Source organism: Emydura macquarii, unplaced genomic scaffold (assembly GCF_026122565.2).
Source record: "Emydura macquarii macquarii isolate MOO-44397 ecotype Brisbane River unplaced genomic scaffold, CSIRO-AGI_Emac_v2 contig_2988, whole genome shotgun sequence".
Lineage (NCBI taxonomy): Eukaryota > Metazoa > Chordata > Testudines > Chelidae > Emydura > Emydura macquarii.
The window spans coordinates 5,449,441-5,467,970 of record NW_027133125.1 but is presented as its reverse complement, the minus strand read 5'-3'; the positions used below and the strand labels follow the sequence as shown (position 1 = coordinate 5,467,970).

The following is an 18,530-nucleotide window of genomic DNA, read 5'->3' as shown; positions in this document are numbered from 1 at the left end:
TCCAGGGATCCATCCCGTCGGCCATTTGTCACTTGAAGACACATTCCCTGCCCACGGAGGCACGATTCTGTCTCTCCTTTGCCTGCAGGTGCTGAGACACTATAGTAACATTGAGGAGGACAACACCATGTGTCCATCCTGGTGCCTGACCATCAGGGTGAGGGGCCACACCTTTGAAGTAGATCGGCAGCACTTCATCCCACATTACGTCCTGGACTCCCCCAAGGTGAGCGTGGAAAGTATGTGGTGAATCTTTGATGTAGAGCGTCCCGGACTATATAACCCTCTCTTCTGCTGTCCTAGTCAGAGACGTGTGCTTTGGATGGCGTCCCACTGTAAAGAGACTCCCAGTTTAGGACAAGTTCCTTTATCCCAGTTCTCCTGTGTCTCAGCTTGCAGGGAGCACCTTGGTTCTTCCTGTCCAAGCTGATCTCATCACTGGTAAGGACTGCTTAGGTAGCCCCTCTCCCCTGGTGCCTTATCCAGCCTTCATTCACTGGGCGGGGGGCCAGCAGCAGAGCAGCGCACCAAGACTTTATTGGAAGAGAGGCACCTTGCAAGGCAAAGTGAGAATGTTGTGCTCTTGCTGCTGCTCCTCCCGCACAGGGATTGTCCTTCCCACGAGACTAAGGAAGGTCTGACTTGCTTCACACCCGACACTCATCAGCTAGCCCAGGGGAAGCCAGCAGGGGGGCTGCCTTGGTCACTTGCCAGGAACCGAATAGCCGCACTTGCATTGCATAAAGTGGAGCCGATCGCAGCCATCTCCGTCTTTAACCCAGATGTGGGACCTGCAGAGACGACGGGGCCCAGTGTGCAGCCTGGCTGTTTGGATTGGTAAGAAGCACTGCATGATGGGACTTGGGGTCTCAGTGGGCCACTTGACACAAATAAAGGTGTGGGCAGGTGCAGACCTCACCGCTCCATGGGTTGCTTTCAGCCTGTTGGCCGCACTTGTCCACCTAAGAGTGAATTCGCTTTCTTCTCTTGCTCCCTTAGAAGTAGTTGCAGGGTTCACCAAGGGCTCAGGCTGGTGCTTATCAGACTCCGGAAAGGGGAATTCAACTAGGCAAACATTTCCTGTTTAAACTGGCCTTCCGACACGAACCCAGCCCTCCAGGCTTGCTTTCTGTCCATCAGGTGTTCCCTGCGGCGGGGCCGAACGCCAGTGCCTACCGCAGCGTGCTGCTCTGGAACGTTGGGACCTCCCCTATCACCTTCTGCATGAACCAGAACATCTGTCCCTCTGTTTTGGTCAAACCCTGCTCAGGACACATAGCCCCTGGAGCCCACCAGATCTTCCTTCTCTCAACACAGCCAGTGGACGTGGCCCCACAGCAGCACGTCCTGTCCTTGCAACTGAACTCCTATCCCAAGTACACCCAGGTAGGGTGATGGAAGAAGGGCTCTGGGCAGGGTTTCGTCCTCTTGCATTCCGTTCTCTCCCTTCATGATAACCTTCACCATGAGCCTGGTTATTTCTCCTTTTTGGTAGTTTGGCTTCTTCTCTTTTGGAAATGGGAATTTCAGGTCTTCTAAAATGTCCTTTGGGTGGCATCAGTGTGCCCATTTCTTGTTGGCACAGCAAGTGCCTTTCAGGGCATGGTGCCCCTTGTGCTCCTGCCTGCCTTGTTCGAAGCTCTCTTCAGGACGCTCTGTGACCATACGTCAGGCCGGCCCAGAGTCTGTGCCTCTTCGTGCTCAGCCCCTTTTTGGCCCCAGGTGCCTTTTGGAAGGAGCTGCTTCAGAGCTCTGCTGAGATTCCTGCTACTGTCTCTTCCCTTTCTCTGAGTCCTGCAGGAGATCCCCCTCTGGAGCAGTGGAGAGCCCCTTCTGTTGCTCTTAGAAGGAGATGGGAGCCTGTACTTCAAGCCTACCTGTGTGGGAACCTCATCCACACGCCTTTACACCATAAAGAACTGCACAAGGTTGCCGCTGCATTTCCAGTGGAAGATCCAGCAGTCTGACAGCAAGGTCCTGTCTGTCAAGCCTGCCACAGGGGTCATCCAGCCTAATGAAGCCTTGGTGAGTTCTAGCCACATCATTTTCTTCTGCCACTCACCATACCATTGTAGAGAGCTGAGAGCAAAAACAGTTCACAGCCCTGTAGGCCATGGTGGGAGGCTACCAGTGCATGTCTCGAGTAGGGTTGCTAGCTAGCTTCCTGCAGCTTGGTCCTGGTTCCCATGAAGTAGATTTGCCCCACCACATGTTTGTTTGCTTCCAGACAGTAGGAGCAAATATATCTTAAAGCGCTATGCAGATGAATTAACACAAGTATGGAGGGACAAAATTAGAAAGACCAAGGCACAAAATGAGATTAAACTAGCTAGAGACATAAAGGGTAACAAGAAAACATTCTACAAAGACATTAGAAGCAAGAGGAAGGCCAAGGACAGGGTAGGCCTTTTACTCAATGAGGGGGAAAAACAATAACAGAAAATGCGGAAATGGCAGAGGTGCTAAATGACTTCTTAGTTTCGGTTTTCACCAAGAAGATTGGTGGCAGTTGGACATCTAACACACTGAATGCCAGTAAAAACGAGGCAGGATGAGAAGCTAAAATAGGGAAAGAACAAGTTAAAAATTACTTAGACGAGTTAGATGTCTTCAAGTCACCAGGGCCTGATGGAATGCATCCTAGAATACTCAAGGAGCTGACTGGGGAGATATCTGAGCCATTAGCGATTATCTTTGAAAAGTCTTGGAAGAGAGGAGAGATTCCAGCAGACTGGAAAAGGGCAAATATAGTGCCCATCTACAAAACAGGGAATAAGGACAACCCGGGGAGTTACAGACCATTCAGCTTAAACTTCAGTACCCAGAAAAATAATGGAGCAAATAATTAAGCAATCAATTTGCAAACATCTAGAAGATAATAAGGTGATAAGTAACCATCAGCATAGATTTGTCAAGAACAAATCATGTCAAACCAGCTAGCTTTCTTTGACAGCATAACAAACCTTGTGGATGGGGGAGGCGGTAGATGTGGTATATCTTGACTTTAGTAAGGCTTTAGATACTGTCCCGCATGACCTTCTCTTAAACAAACTAGGGAAATACAACCTAGATGGAGCTACTAGAAGGTGTGTGCAGAACTGGTTGGAAAACTGTTCCCAGAGAGTAGTGATCAGTGGTTCACAGTCATGCTGGAAGGTCAGATCGAGTGGGGTTCTGCAGGGATCGGTTCTGGGTCCGGTTCTGTTCAATATTTTCAACAATGATTTAGATAATGGCATAGAGAGCACACTTTATTAACTTTGTGGACGATACCAAGCCGGCTGGGGTTGCAAGTGCTTTGCAGGATAGGATTATAATTCAGAATGATCTGGACAAATGGGAGAATTGGTCTGAGGCAAATAGGATGAAATTCAATAAGGACAAATGCGAAGTGCTCCACTTAGGAAGGAACAGTCGGTTGCACGCGTACACAATGGGTAGTGACTGCCTAGGAAGGAGAACTGCGGAAAGGGATCTGGGGTCAGAGTGGATCACAAGCTAAATATGAGTCAGCAGTGTGATGCTGCTGCAAAAAACGCGAACATGATTCTGGGCTGTGTTAGCAGGAGTGTTGTAAGCAAGACACGAGTAGTAATTCTACTGCTCTGCTCCGCGCTGGTTAGGAGTCTTGTGTCCAGTTCTGGGCGCCACATTTCAGGAAAGATGTGGACAAACTGGAGAAAGTCTAGAGAAGAGCAACAAACATGATTAAAGGTTTAGAAAACACGAGCTCTGAGGCAAGACTGAAAGAACTGGGTTTGTTTAGTCTGGAGCAGAGCCGACTGAGAGGGGACGTGATAACAGCTTCCAAGTACATCAAAGGTTGTTACAAGAAGGAGGGAGAAAAATTGTTCTTCTTGGCCTCTGAGGACAGGACACGAAGCAATGGGCTGAAACTGCAGCCAGGGAGGTTTAGGTTGGACATTAGGAAAAACTTCTTGACTATCAGGGTGGTTAATCACTGGAATAAATGGCCTAGGGCGGTTGTGGAATCTCCATCACTGAAAATTTTTAAGAGCAGCTTAGACAAACACCTGTCAGGGGTGGTCTAGATATTACTTAGTCCTGCCCTGAGTGCAGAGGACTGGACTTAATGACCTCTCGAGGTCCCTTGCAGCCCTATGGTTCTATGATTCTATTTTCCTCAGCACCTTCTATGGAGAGTAGCAAGAACTGATGCATCTCAGAAGACCTGGCTGTGAGTGTTCCCAGTAAGAACCCCCGACGTAGGGGATAGATAATGGGCTGAGACATGATCAGGAGTCAGCACAGAGCTGGATGGAAGGATGTTAGCTGGAGAGTGACTAAGATACCAGTGGGGGAGGATGTTGCTGTCTGTTTAATGCGCCCATGATAGTGTGTTTGGAATTGACTCCGTGGCCTGGAGTTGGGAACGCCAATGATGCCTCCCTCCCTCCTGTGATTCCAGGCTCAGGCATGGACCTTTACACCTGGGGAAGAGACCAAGTATCTCCTGCGAACCTGGGTGTCAGTGTGGAGAGCCCAGGACAATTCAGCCCCTGAGTCTCCTGAGAGCACCCGCTACCCCCTGCGGGTTATTGGCGAGGGGGCACTGGGCACCATTACGGTAAGTACCAGAGTATGGGAGAGGGGGAAAGAGAAGGCGTCTCCCCCGGGGGATCAACTGGCTTAACAGAATCTCCAGCCTCCTAGTAAAGTGCTAGAGGAGGGTAGGAAGGCTGGTGCGTGGAATCCAGTGGCAGCTTCTTTCCAGATAGAGGGAGGAGATGTAGAGGAAAGAATGTTATTCCCTCTGCTGTACTTCTGTGCTGGTCTTGCCTTCAGCTGATATTTCTAAATGGGCTAGAAAAGACACACTGCCAGAACCCACCGTCCAGCTGTCCCTTTATTATCAGAGTGCCTGTGCAGCTAGCCTCCTCCTTTCATCTGCAGTCTTGCTCAGCACAGACTACGAGTCCCAGCAGGCAATGCTCCATAACATCTATGGAACATAGCGGGCCCCGGAGTCAAACTTTGCATGTCCCTGCGCTACACTGTGTATATTGGCCTAGCCCCAGGGCAGCCTAGCTGGGCACTCTGCGGTGATGTAGCAATGCCAGCCTGATCCTTGTGTGCTGCTCTGGGCTGTAGGCACAGGAGGAGCAGCTGGACCTAGGGAACATTCTGGTTGGCAGCCTGCAGTCCTGTGACCTTGTACTGTTGAATAACGGGACCTGTTCTCTGAACTACATCCTCAGCGTGGAGCAGATCATCACCGGACCATGTGACCCCGAGGCCGTCCTCAGCGATCCGCTTGGTATTGATGAAAGGGTGTTTGGGGCGGGAGTGGGGGGGGTTGGGCCTTGTTTTTATTGCAGACAAAGGCACTCTGAAATGGATGAAATGTTCTTGCCAGCTAGTGTGTTACTATCTACTGAGGCAGTCTCAGAAACGCCTGTTCTTTCTATGACCACTGGTATGTTTGAGAAGGTGCAGGTTTGTCTGTCTGTCTGTCATTTTATAATTTATTGTACAAATCTATCCCATTAGTGTTAAAGGTGCAAACATTTTCTACTAAAACAAAAGCTTTCTGTTCTCATAACTCACCATTTCCAGAAATATTCCCCCTTGCAGCTGAAAATTTCCATGCTTGGGTCCTGCTCAAAGTGTAATATTTTGAGCCAAATCAATTCAGCAGTTTTTGGATTCAGGGGGGAAAACGCTTCCTTTAAAAAAACAAATCAAAGCAGTGCACACATTTAAACAGAGCTATAAACAAAATCATCTCTTAACTGACACTTCAAGCTTGTCCTGGAGAATCCTCCATGAGGACTAGTGTGTGTCCGTATTTGGTTTGAGGAAAAAATGGTTTGGTTTGAGCAGAGTTAGGACTGTTTGAAAATGGCACGCTAGAACTATATATATATATATATATGTATGTAATGAACACAGTATATATATTAGATAGAAAATTATACTGAGACCAAGAGGGCAATGACTTCCTGGTACTCACACCTTTTCCTTTCTCTCACAGTTTTAGAGCTGGATCATTACAAAGGGATGATTCCTGCAAGGTCAAAAGCCATTGTCCAAGTAACTGTCAGCCCAGCCCGTCCACTGCATTACAACTGGTCAATCAGTTACACCATTTCCACCCCCAAAGGTGAGAGGCCTGGCTTGCTGGGCAGTACCGAAAGAGCCGTTCTGTCCCTTCCAGCCATGGGGTCTTTTCCCTGCCAGGCGGAAACTGTCTGAATCTGCCAAGATGTCAACTCACACCTGTGTTGCTCCCGCCATTCCCAGGGGATCACTCCTGCCTGCAGGAGCCTCTGAACAGCTCTGCTGGACTCCCCGGGGATGTTTGCTTTCTCCCTTGCCCATATGCTGTATGCAGAGATGCTGTTAGACACAGTTCAGCCAATGGGTACTGAGGCAGAGAGAGCGCCCAAGCTCCCCATCCCCCACATCATCCCTGCTCCTCCACATGCTGATGATCCCGCCCACACAACCTCCCTTTGTGTCTTATAACAGGCGTGTTTGTATTTTGGATGCTTTTGACTCTTGTGCCCTGGCATCCCAGGCAGGGCTCTGGCTCTCCCGTGGGGATCCAGATCCTCCATCCAGCCCAGCCTGGGTCGCTTCCATCGACATTGCACTGACTAGTTCTTGTCTCTCTTCCCTCCAGCTCTGGATCCTGCAAACACCACAGGGGAGCAGCAGGCCCTCTGCCGTGTAGTAGCAACAGGCGTCTACCCAACACTCTGCGTCACAGACGTGTGTGTAGCAGGAAGTGCCAGTGGCATCAGCAAGCTGCATCTCTGGAGACTCTTCTCACTGGAAACTCTGAACCAGTACTTGGAGCGAGACCCCACCTCAAGGGAGCTCACCTTCCGAGTTCCCACCAGGCACAGGTGACTGGGGACACGGCTCAGAGGAGCCTGTAACCTCCAGTACAATCCAGGCAGGGAAGGTATGGCCAGGGGGTTTGATTTGCAACCCGGTGTCACCTGGAAATCTTTAACCCCCTCCCAACCCCAAAGCAAGCAGCTGCTCTTCTCTTCTGTGCCTGCTGTCTGTGCCCCCTGTCTTGTCCTTTCCCATCTGTGGGGAGGGCTGTTAGCCTCGCCTTTCTCTCTCTCCTCTGGTCCATCTCCAAGGACTCAGCATTGTCCTGCTGCTTGTCTGGGATCCTGCTGGATGGTAGCAGGATGTTGAGAATGGGAATGAGTGCCTTCAGCTCGCCTGTGTGCAGCCACCCAGAGGCAGTGCAGTGGGACTGCGTGGACACTGCTCTCCCTCATACCCCCGTCTCCCCTCCCGGGCCCAGCGCCTGGCTGTGCTGTGTGGACACATCTCCCTTTGCAGGAGGGCAATAGCACTCCTGGGTTGGCTAGAGGGGTTCCTTGGTAGGACCAGCGCTGCACCCGCTCTAGGCATTCCGGCGCTGTGCCCACACAACGCACTCAGCACCAGCTGGGTGTTGAGATTCCCCATGTGGCAGCTTGTGGGTGTGGAGAGAAGAGCTGCTTTGGACAGTGTTGGCTCTCAGGAGGAGAGTAAAGTGTGTTAGTGTCTGGGTGGCTGATGTTCCTGGAGCATTGACCCCTCCTGAGAGTGACGGTCACGAGCTTCTGCTGGTACCCAGGGGAGGAGCCCCTCCTGCATGACTGCCTCCAGCAGCACCTCCAGCACGCTTTACTTCCTCTTGGCTTGATTTCATCTCCTCTTTCTCTGCCCTGCACAGCGTGTGCCCAGTGCCCCCCGTGCACACCCCCGTCCTGCTGGATTTCAACTTTGGGGCTGCTCCGATTGAAGCGGAGCCGTCGGTGGTGATCCTCATGCTGGAGAACAGTGGGGTGGTGCCTGTGGAATGGTACGTAGCGCTCGTTAGACCCAGTGCCTTCCCCTGGACATGGAGCTGCTCCCAGAGCAGTGTGAGTGTCTGTAGCAGCCAAGGGGCTGCGTCTTCTGAGAGGCTGAGAGAGAGGAGATTTGACTGCACAGGGGACTTCATCAGGAGGGTTCTGAATACCCAGCTGGGCTGAACTCCATGCCATCTGTCACCCTAGGCCCTTATACAAGGAAAAGTAAGGACTGCCCATCCCAAATTTTGTGGGACAGTCCCGGTTTTCATGTATCCATTCTGTGTGCTGCAGGTCAGGACTGAGACTCGTGGCTATATCTGTGTGGGGAACCCAGGACTGGGTTCCCAGAGGGTTCTGCAGGTCAGGACTGAGGGGTATTGGCAGAATGGCACTGGTGAAGAGTTTCTGTGCTAAAGCTGATGCCTTCATGACCCTAGGCCTTGATACATTGACCCTCAGAATGAGACCCCGTGTGGGAGTTACTCCCATTCTCATTCCTGCTCTGGCTGATTGATTGGCTTTGCTGGGTCCATAGGGCCTTTCTTTTCCCCTCTGACCAGAAGATTGACGTGGAACATTGGGCAGAAAACACAGAGTTCGACCCCAGTGAGTTGCACCAGATGAGAGTTCAGGACAACCAGCTTTTCAGTGTTTCTCCAAAGTCAGGAAGACTCTTCCCAGGACAGGAGCAAACAGTGCAGCTCTCACACAGGTGACAGTACATACCCTCCTCTCCCAGGCCTTCCCTTACACAGGGGTCAGTGCATCCCTGCCAGGATCCTCCGATACCTCAGTGCTGGATACTCCCCTCACACAGAGTATCCCCAGAAGGGCCCCTAAAACGTCCTTCTGAGTTTGTCCCCTTTTTTCTGACCCCAAAGTGTTCTTTACAGGAATCCCGTTAATATCTTCTAAAACTGGATTGGCCAAGGCATACAGTAATGTGCTCTCTGGATTAGCCCTCCGTGAGCTGGACAGAGGGAGATGTCTGAGTAGCTCCAGAGCCACTTTGTGTGGTTTTATCCATATATTAGTATTTTTTTAAAATCAGGCAGGGCCAGGAGACCAGCTGTGTCAGTGACAGTGGCTCCATATAGAAAAATTAACAAGCTTTGCGTTTACTTGGGGTCTAATCCTGATTGTCTCTAACTCTGCTGGACTTCAGGAACTCTGTGGATCGGGCCTGTAAATTGGTGTGTGTCTATATCAAATACAGTTGTGCTCATCCCTGTCTCAATGGCCCTTCTGCAACAGTAACTCACTTTAGCAGGGAAATGAATTGTCTCATTTACTGTAAAAACAAGGAGAGTTCTGTAGCACTTTAAAGACGAACACATTTAATGTCAGCAGGCATGCTTGGGGGTCGCAATTAAATGTGTTAGTCTTTAAAGTGCTACAGAACTCTCGTTGTTTTTACTGTATACCGACTAACACGCTGCCCCTCTGGGTCTCATTTACTGTGTGATCCTTGCGTCTATCATTCCAGGCCCAGCGTTAGATTTTTAATGTTTTCCTCTCTCTCTCTACCCCTGGTGGTTTTTCTTGTCCTGCTAGACATGATTTCATCGGCACTGATCGGCTGCCTGTCCTGCTGAAGGTCTCCCACGGCCGTGAGATTCTGGTAAGACAGTAGGCATTGCTTGCCACACAGCTAGCAGAGCAGTAAGTTCCAGGGACTGAATTCTCACTGAGGTACCTTACACAGAAGCTGCAAAGCATTCAATAAACGGTGGAGTCAGCACCGAACCAATCCCGTAGCAAGGTGCTAGGGGTGCTGTGATGGAGGTGCCTTCTTGAAGATGAGGCCTGGAGTCAAATTTCGGACAACTTGTGGTCCCATGGCACCTTTCATAGATTCACTGAGTTAAGGCTATAAAGGACCATTAAATCATCTAGTCTGACCACCTGCATGGCACAGGCCATTAACATTCATCCAGTTACTCCGGTATTGAGCCCAGTAACTTTTTTGACTACAACATCTTCCAGACAGGCATCCAATCTAGATTTGGTGGCTTCAAGTGAAGGAGACTCCACCACTTCCTTTGGGAGTTTGTTCCAGTGGTTAATTGCCCTGTCTGTTAAAAGAATGGGTTCTAATTGGGCTTTGTCTGACTTCAGCTTCCAGCCATTTGTTCTTGTTCTGCCTGTCTCTCTGCTTAAAGAGATTATCTCCCCACCAAGATACTTATAAACGGAACTTAGGGCACCCCTCAATCTTCCTTTGGAAATGCTAAGCAGACTGAGCTCTTTAAGTCTCTCATTCTAGGGCGTTTTCTCCAGCCCTTGAATCATTTTTTGTGGCTCTGTTCTGCACCATCTCAAGTTTTTCAACATCCTCTTTAAAATGTGGACCCCAGAACTGGATGCACTGTTCCAATGTCTGTCTCACCGATGCTGTATACAGAGGTAAAATCCCTTCCTACTCCTACTCACTATTCCCCTGTTGATACATCCAAAGATCGCGTTAGCCCTTTTTGCCATGGCATCGCACTGGGAGCTCATGCTCAGTTGCTTACGTGGTATCTCTCAGACGTTATTTCTCTACTTGCTTCCAGACTCCATTTCCTAGTCTCACACTGGCCTGTTCTCTGCCGCTCCACGCATTTGGTGCAAGAGTCTTCACCTCTGCAGTTCATGCCATCTCTCTGGTATATCTACCCTCCCTTCATCTCTCCACCTCATCAGCGCTGTCTCCCTTCAAAATCCCTCTGAAATGGGCCTTCTCCAGAAGCACCAGCTGCATTTGAGCCCTGCTCTGGGGTCCACATCGCAGCAGATGGTCCGTAAGGTCTCTCAGAGCATCTCAGGTGTGGCGGCAGCTCTTCCCCCCGTGCCAGCCGGTGGTACATTCTGTCCTGCCTGCGCAAAGGCGGGGGCAACAGCCCATGTGCCTTCAGCTGTCAGCTCCTTTCTCCCCACTCGTGGCTGAGGAGCTCCCACTTGTTCTCCCTGCTTTGCCCATCACTAACGCAGCTTAGAGCTGCTCCTGTTTTGCACCTTCCTTGAGATTTTCCTCTCGCTCAAACTGTCAGTTAGAGCCAAAATCACCTTGTGCTCTGCTGGGCACGACTCATCCCCCTCTAAGCTTTCCTGTCTGTCTCTGAAGTCTCCTGTGAGAGCATTGTGTTCACATCGCCTGTTTTATTTTTCTTTCCTTTCTTTCCAGGCTATTGTCAGCTGAAAAAATCCAGCCCATTGACCAAGTTGTTCAAACAGTGGCTTAACTGTGCCTTCCCACGAAGCCCTTGGATGGGCTCCCTGTGCTATGCCTGCTTGACACACTCCAGCTAGGAGCGACAGTTTTCTGCCAGCCTCAAATCCCTTCTCAGGGATTAGGCCTCCGAGCTCCAGAGGTCTGTAGGGCACATGTCCCTGCCTTGCCAGGTAGTCAGACTCCGCTGGCCCAAGACCAGTGGCCACCACCCTGCCCCAGAAGTAGGTGCAGAGGAGAGTGAGAATAGTGAAAATGCTGAAGCCGTCTTGGAGAGAGCACTGTGCAATCAGAGCTGAAGCAGCCCGCACCTAGAGAGCTGTGCTGGCGTTAGTGCACACTAGGGCACCCCACCTTTCCCCCAATCCATAGGGTTCAAGACATAACTTAAGGCACTCCCACCCTTTCCCAATGCATAGGGCTCCAGGGGAAAGGCACGTACCCTTACCCAATTCACACTCTAGGGCTCAGGGTCACCCATTCCCAGGCCGTAGGGCTCCGGGTGTAACCTGGTTAATTGAAGTACCCATCCTTTCCTGTTGCGTGGGGTGTAATTCTCTGTGAGTTTGCAGGATCTTTTACCAGTGAAGGAGCCTCACACAGTAATATCCTTATTCTCTATTTATGAACAGTTACCAAAACAGAATACACACGCTGAGCATACGATACTCCCCACTCCCAATATGGCAGACACACATCTTCTGGTGGCCAGTCAGGATTAGATCATCTGGGGACTCCAGCTTCTGTAAATACAGTTGGCAGGATGTGGAGGTCTGGCAGCTCTGACCTTCTTGGGCCGTGTCCTGGAGTTCGGTTCCAAAGCACTTCCTTTTGGACCTTAGTTTTATATAGTTAAAACTTGGGTTCTGCTTAGCTGTACTGTAACCAATCATTTAAAACTGAAGTACTATAAAACACCAATCCTAGCCCATTACAAAACAGTCCTTTAACCAATCATATCCTGCCACCTTAATTGATTGAAATTGTGCACACTTAGTTATGCAACAGACAGACCCAGACAGAAATCTTTCAGATAAACAATAGAGAATTGGGGACCATAAAGACCAAACAATCAGACGTGTAGATTTAACAACCACAACTGTTGATCAGAGATTCCTTGCCAGGCAGAACGCTAGCAAACGACTTTTTCTTTAAGCATCTTAAGATCTGTTTCTTTATCTGGTGGTGGTAGGTGCTATTCCGACAGTAGCTGCTTCTTAGCAGCCGGATGTTACGTTGATTTGAAGTAATTTCAGGAATGTGAAGATGTGACTCCCTGCTACTTCGCTTATGGCTGCTGCCTCTCCTAATATAACTGCTACTGCTTAGCCAAAAAACAAGGCCTGAGACCTTACAGACCTGGACCAATGCAAGGGCATACGCAGGCATCGGTGCACTGAAGGGAACACCTTTCCCCATTGCACTCACAAGCGCAGTACGGGCTACAGAGCACCTGTGTGTCCAGGATGCTGATATGCTGTGCCAGAAAGGAGGTGCCCATACCCCATATTTTCCCTCTCCTACACTGATGCATTGGGGGAAGAGAGAAAAAGGGAAAAGGGGGAGTATTGAGGAGACCCTTCGCATGCCCTCCATGTGAAGGATGCTAGTCAGGAACTGAGGCATGATGTGGCTCCTTCCCCCTCAAGAGAAGCAGGAGCACAGAAGATTGCTCTGGGCCAGGGAGGGAACAGACACATGCCTGGGAGTTCACTGAAGCTTGGAGCCATTTGCGGAATCCACCAGAGCCTCAAGGCAAACAGCTGCTTTAATATCTGTCCCAAGAGCCTGAGGGCTGAACCTGGGAAATCTCAGTAAGCAGATTGGAGGTTGGAGTTGTTGCCCCGTGTGCTTTCAGAGCTGACTGTCTGCGGGCCTGGGTCTGTATGGGGATGTTAAGAGCCTGTGGATGGATTTTCTTTGTCCATCTTTGAGCCCCAAGCACAGCTCAGTGTTGATCACTAACGAGCCAGCCTGGCAAGGACCAAGATGATGGATCTCTTTCAACCTGTCCCTGCCTCCCCGGCCCCCATGAGTGACCTTTTTTCATCCGGAGTGCAGATGGTTTCTTATGGGGCCCACGGCCCATCACTTCCTCCTCTCCCGTTCCTGCCGGGGTGCAGGCTGATGGTGTAAAGTGACTTGTTCTGGCTTTGAAGTGACTCTAAGTTTGTGAGGGTTTTGAGCAAAATTATGTTGATTTCTTGCAGGAAGTTTCCTTTATTTGCAGGAGCAAATCCCCAGCTCTGGGAAGGAAGTGGGACTTGCACGCTCTACTTCTTCCAGAGAGGAGGTAGCTGTTGGCATGGGAGATCCTCTGCCTGGTCACACTCCATCATCCATTGCATTGCAGCTCCAACTTTACTGTCAGAGCACAGGGGCAGATCAGGAGAGGGGGTTGGGCAGAATTGGCCACCATCCGTGGCTTTTAAAGGAAGCCCACTCCAGGCTGCAGATGTTGAGAGAAGCTGAGCTATAGAGCCTGGCTTCCGGAGCTCAGAGCAGAGAAGGGGCTCAATCACTTCCACTGAAGGGCAGGATCCCAGGGGGATCCCCACTGGCATGTGGAATCCACAGGGTGGACCCGTAAATGCTTCAAGCTTTCAAAAGCTTATTAACTGATAATTATGTATTGTTACCTGGGGCTGGCAGTCTCTGTCCAAACCCTGCTCCCTGTGTGGGTGTCTGCTGTCTGTGGACTCTGCACGCTCAGACAGACAGTAATCATCACAGGCAGAATCCCAGCGCCTATAGAGTCCGCCAGGAAAGCATTGAGCTCAGCAAGTCTGAGCCTTTTGGTCTCTTTCTCGAAGTTTCATCTGGCTACTTTGATTGATCATCAGTTGTGTGGCGGCACCCCCCTGTACGTAGCATCCTCTGTGTCCAGGGGACCGGGTACGACAGAATCTCACCTTTGGGGACCGGAGTCCTGTGAAAGCAGAGCCCCTCGGATAAAGTCAGTAGGCTTGGCTCCCTGCGTCAAGCTCATGAACTCAAATCTCCCACTCCCATCCGAGTGCGGATTTGGGACTGCTTTGAGCCCAGGCGCTCTTGCTTGTCTTCATAGACTGTGAATCGTCTGGAGCGGGACTGTCTTCCTTTGTATTTGTGCAGAACCTGGCACAATGGAGCCCTGATCCTCTGGTTGCTAGGTATGTGTATGGTGCTTTGAGATGATAAAATTCTGATATCATGCCTTATGAATCTAGTCCTGATCTCTTCTTGTATCAGGCTCCGCTTCCTGATCAGGGTGAGGACGTACTGTAGGAGCACCAGCATCTCATCTACTCTGCTCTTGTTTAACAAAACGACGTCAGGATCTGCAGGTTTCTGATGTCCCAGGAATTCTGTGGATCATCACAAATCCTGTCTCCCCCTTGATCTACTAGATCTTCACATTAGGCTCAGCTGCAGCACTGTGGAGTTCTGAGGCCTCCAAGCTTCTTGTGGATCCTGCCTACATCCTGTCTATAGCTGTTTCTTGGAGTTCCTCGGCAGTCTCCACCCTCAACACTGCAATCACACTCTAGATCAGACAGCTTTGGGTTTCTCTGGTGTGCTCCGACAGGGAATTACAGCTCGCGGTTTCCTGTCCCGTGGGGATCGAGGTCTGCTCTCTCAGTGCTCCCTATATACTCTGAGTAGAGGACACCCAATCACTGTCGGTTTGTGAGATGCCCCAGTAAATGCTTAGGGTTCCTTGCTGCTATGATGAAGAGGGAACACTGTTGATAATGCCACCGGTTTGCCATTTCAAATGTATGTTTGGTAGTTGCTGTGGCAGCCTCTAGACTCACACTCTTTAGAGACATCCTTGGAATGGGTCAATGTCCGAAAGTGAGGACCTGTGACTGAGAACTGGAGAAAGGGTAATCACTTATCGTCCTTCTCTGGTAAGGCGGGTACCATCTTCTGTTACAGGGGAGATACGTGCCAGAGCTCTCTCACAGGTATCGTGCTGGGAGTGTACATCGATGGGGGCGGGGGGATTGGCGCAATTCAAACCTTCAGAGAGAATTTACAGGCCAGTAATATTTACCTCTCATGCTTATGCCTCGTCAGTTATTACTGATTTCATTCTGTAACTGTGATAGCATGATGCTCTCTTCCTGGAGAGAATTACGGACTGAAAGAAAGACTGAAAGACTGAAACGCACTGTTTCTTTTCCCTTGCCTGCACTACAGCTGAATTTCATTGGTGTGACTGTGGCGCAGGAGCAGCGGTATGTTCACTTTACCTCCACTAAGCATTTGTTCACACCCATCGCTATCGGCAGCTCCAGCCCCCCCAAACAGGTGAGTGGCCATGGTTCACACCGACCACCAGGCAGAGCAAAATAGCTAGAATGTCAGCATGTACTGGGGAGGGCAGGGACCAGGGGCATTTGTTAGACTGTGGAATAGCCTCTGCAATAGATTTTCAGAAAGCCTTTGACAAGGTCCCTCACCCAAAGGCTCTTAAGCAAAGTAAGCTGTCATGGGGTAAGAGGGAAGGTCCTCTCCTGGGTCAGTAACTGGTTAAAAGATAGGAAACAAAAGGTAAGAATAAGTGGTCAGTTTTCACAATGGAGAGAGGTGAATAGTGGTGTCACCCCAGGGGTCTGTACTGGGACCACTGCTGCTCAACAGATTCATAAATGATCTGGAAAAAGGGGTAAACAGTGAGCTGGCAAAATCTGCAGATAATACAAAAATATTCAAGCTAGTTAAGTCCAAAGCAGACTGGGAAGAGTTAAAGGGATCTCACAAAAGTGAGTGAATGGGCAACAAAATGGCAGATGAAATTCATTCATGATCTGGAGGATGGGTAGATTGCACCCTCAGCAAGTTTGCGGATGACGCTAAGCTGGGGGGAGTGGTAGATACCCTGGAAGGTAGGGATAGGATACAGAAGGACCTAAACAAACAGGAGGATTGGGCCAAAAGAAATCTAATGAGGTTCAACAAAGAAAAGTGCAGAGTCCTCCACTTAGGAAGGAAGAATCCCATGCACAGCTATAGACTGGGGACCGACGAGCTAGGGAGCAGTTCTGCAGAAAAGGACCTGGGGGTAACAGTGGATAAAAAGCTGGATATGAGTCAGCAGTGTGCCCTGGTTTTCAAGAAGGCTAATAGCATATTGGGCTGCATTAGCAGGGGCATTGCCAGCAGGACGCGGGAAGTGATTATTCCCCTCTACTTGGCATTGGTGAGGCCGCATTTAGAGTATTGTGTCCAGTTTTGGGCCCCCCACTACAAAAAGGATGTGGACAAGTTGGAGAGAGTCCAGCGGAGGGCAACAAAAATGATTAGGGGGCTGGAGCACAAGACTTACGAGGAGAGGCTGAGGGAACTGGGCTTGTTTAGTCTGCAAAAGAGAAGAATGAGTGGGGGATTTGATAGCAGCCTTTAACTACCTGAAAGGGGGTTCCAGGGAGGATGGGGCTAGGCTGTTCTCGGTGGTGGCAGATGACAGAACAAGGAGCAACAGTCTCAAGTTGCAGTGCGGGAGGTCTAGGTTGGATATTAGGTAAAACATTTTCCCTAGGCGGGTGGTGAAGCACTGGAATGGGTTACCTAGGGAGGTGGTGGAATCTCCATCTTTAGAGGTTTTTAAGCTGCGGCTTGACAAAGCCCTGCCTGAGATGATATAGCTGAGGTTAGTCCTGCTTTGAGCAGGGGGTTGGACTAGATACCTCCAGCGGTCCCTTCCAACTCTAATATTCTATGGTTCTATGATTCTATGATTCAGTGTTGATAAATGTAAAGTCATGCACATTGGAAAACAGAATCCCAACTATGCATATAAAATGATGGGGTCTAAATTAGCTGTTGCTACTCAAGAAAGATCTTGGAGTCATTGTGGATAGTCCTCTGAACACATCCACTCCATGTGCAGATGTAGTCAAAAAAAGCTACCAGAATGTTGGAAATCGTTAGAAAAGGGATAGATAAGAAGACAGAAAATATCGAATTGCCTCTGTATAAATCTCTGGTACGCTCACATCTTGAATACTGCATGCAGATCTGGTCGCCCCATCTCGAAAATGATATATTGGAATTGGAAAAGGTGCAGAAACAGGCAACTAAAGTGATGAGGGGTTTGGAAAAGCTTCCGTCTGAGGAGAGATTAATAAGGCTGGGACTTTTCAGCTTGGAAAAGAGATGGCTAAGGGGAACATGAGAGAGGTCTATAAAATCATGACTGGTGCGGAAAAAGTAAATAAGGAATTTATATTTACTCCTTCTCATAACACTAAAATGAGGGCTCACCAAATGAAATGAATAGGCAGCAGGTTTAAAATGAACAAAAGGAAGTATTTCTTCACACCACGCAGTCATCCTGTGGAACTCCTTGCCAGAGGATGTTGTGAAGGCCAAGACTATAACAAGGTTAAAAAAAGAACTAGATAAGTTCATGCAGGACAGGTCCAGCAATGGCTATTAGCCAGGATGGGCAGGGATTGCTGTTTGCCAGAGGCTGGGAATGGCTGACAGGATGGATCACTCGATGATTCCCTGTTCTGTTCATTCCCTCTGAAGCACCTGGCATCGGCCACTGATGGAAGACAGGGTACTGAGCTAGATGGACTGTTGGTCTGATCCAGTCTGGCCGTTCTTACGTTTTCTGAAGGGAAGTGGTGGAGGAATCTTACCATGGGTGGTTTGAGACTGGAACTAGCCAAAGCTTGGAGCCGGACTGCCAGGCTGTTCTACATTGGGGAGGGGTGGGGGTGGACACCTTCTCTGAACTCTGGGTCTATGGAAATCCCATCTCCAAGGATCTGATTTGGGTGACGGTGCTAGCTTATATTGTTTGAATCCTGCAGCCTGCGACCACGGGACCTGAGTAAGACTGCGTTTGGTGAGCAGGGTGTGGGGAGGTGGTGTAGCAGTAAAAGTGTGTGTAGGTGGTGATAGATGTTGGCAGTGTGTAGTCACCTACTCAGACCCTCTGTTGTAAATTATGGCATTATGGGTCTCCTTCCTCTGAACCCCTGTTTTATTAAATGCCCTGACTTACAAACTTCATTAATCCTCATCAGTGTCGTGAGGGCTGGTGCTAACTAGTTTAACTTCAGCGTGGTACGATGAGCACTGCACCCTTCTTCTGTTCCCTGCAGATCTATGAGCTATACAATGGGGGCTCCATGGCTGTGGCTTATGAGATTCAGCTGGACTCTGTGATGAAGATCCAGGAGGAGAATTTCCAGCACCCTGTGTTCGTCTGTCTGAATCCCCGGGGGGAGATCCTGCCCGGCATGACAAGCCACATCGAGTGGATCTTCTCACCGCTGGAAGCCAGAATGTACTCTGTAAGATGCTCCTCAGTATAAATGAGTGATAGTGTAAAGTGCTTTCCCTTGGCAGCTGAGGAGGCCAAGATCCTGCAGGCCTCTCTGTTTACATCAGAAATAGGCTCGGTAGGATTTGATTTAAATTGTTTGTCCTCGGTAAACATTGATTTCGCCTGACACTCTGAAATTGACAAAGATCTGTTGGGTACAGATAGC

General features: G+C 49.7%; 1 protein-coding gene across 1 annotated transcript in view; it reads left to right on the top strand.

Annotated features, from left to right (window-relative positions):
• The window catches only part of CFAP65 (cilia and flagella associated protein 65), a 47,821-nt gene that overhangs the window by 14,939 nt on the left and 14,352 nt on the right, over positions 1-18,530 (top strand). Inside the window, exons 11-22 of the mRNA XM_067570052.1 lie at positions 89-226; positions 1,141-1,386; positions 1,801-2,025; positions 4,430-4,588; positions 5,113-5,278; positions 5,996-6,124; positions 6,647-6,872; positions 7,706-7,834; positions 8,362-8,538; positions 9,381-9,447; positions 15,223-15,333; positions 18,141-18,332. Coding sequence (XP_067426153.1) covers positions 89-226; positions 1,141-1,386; positions 1,801-2,025; positions 4,430-4,588; positions 5,113-5,278; positions 5,996-6,124; positions 6,647-6,872; positions 7,706-7,834; positions 8,362-8,538; positions 9,381-9,447; positions 15,223-15,333; positions 18,141-18,332 — 1,965 coding nt within the window. The remainder of the gene's footprint in view (positions 1-88; positions 227-1,140; positions 1,387-1,800; positions 2,026-4,429; positions 4,589-5,112; positions 5,279-5,995; positions 6,125-6,646; positions 6,873-7,705; positions 7,835-8,361; positions 8,539-9,380; positions 9,448-15,222; positions 15,334-18,140; positions 18,333-18,530) is intronic.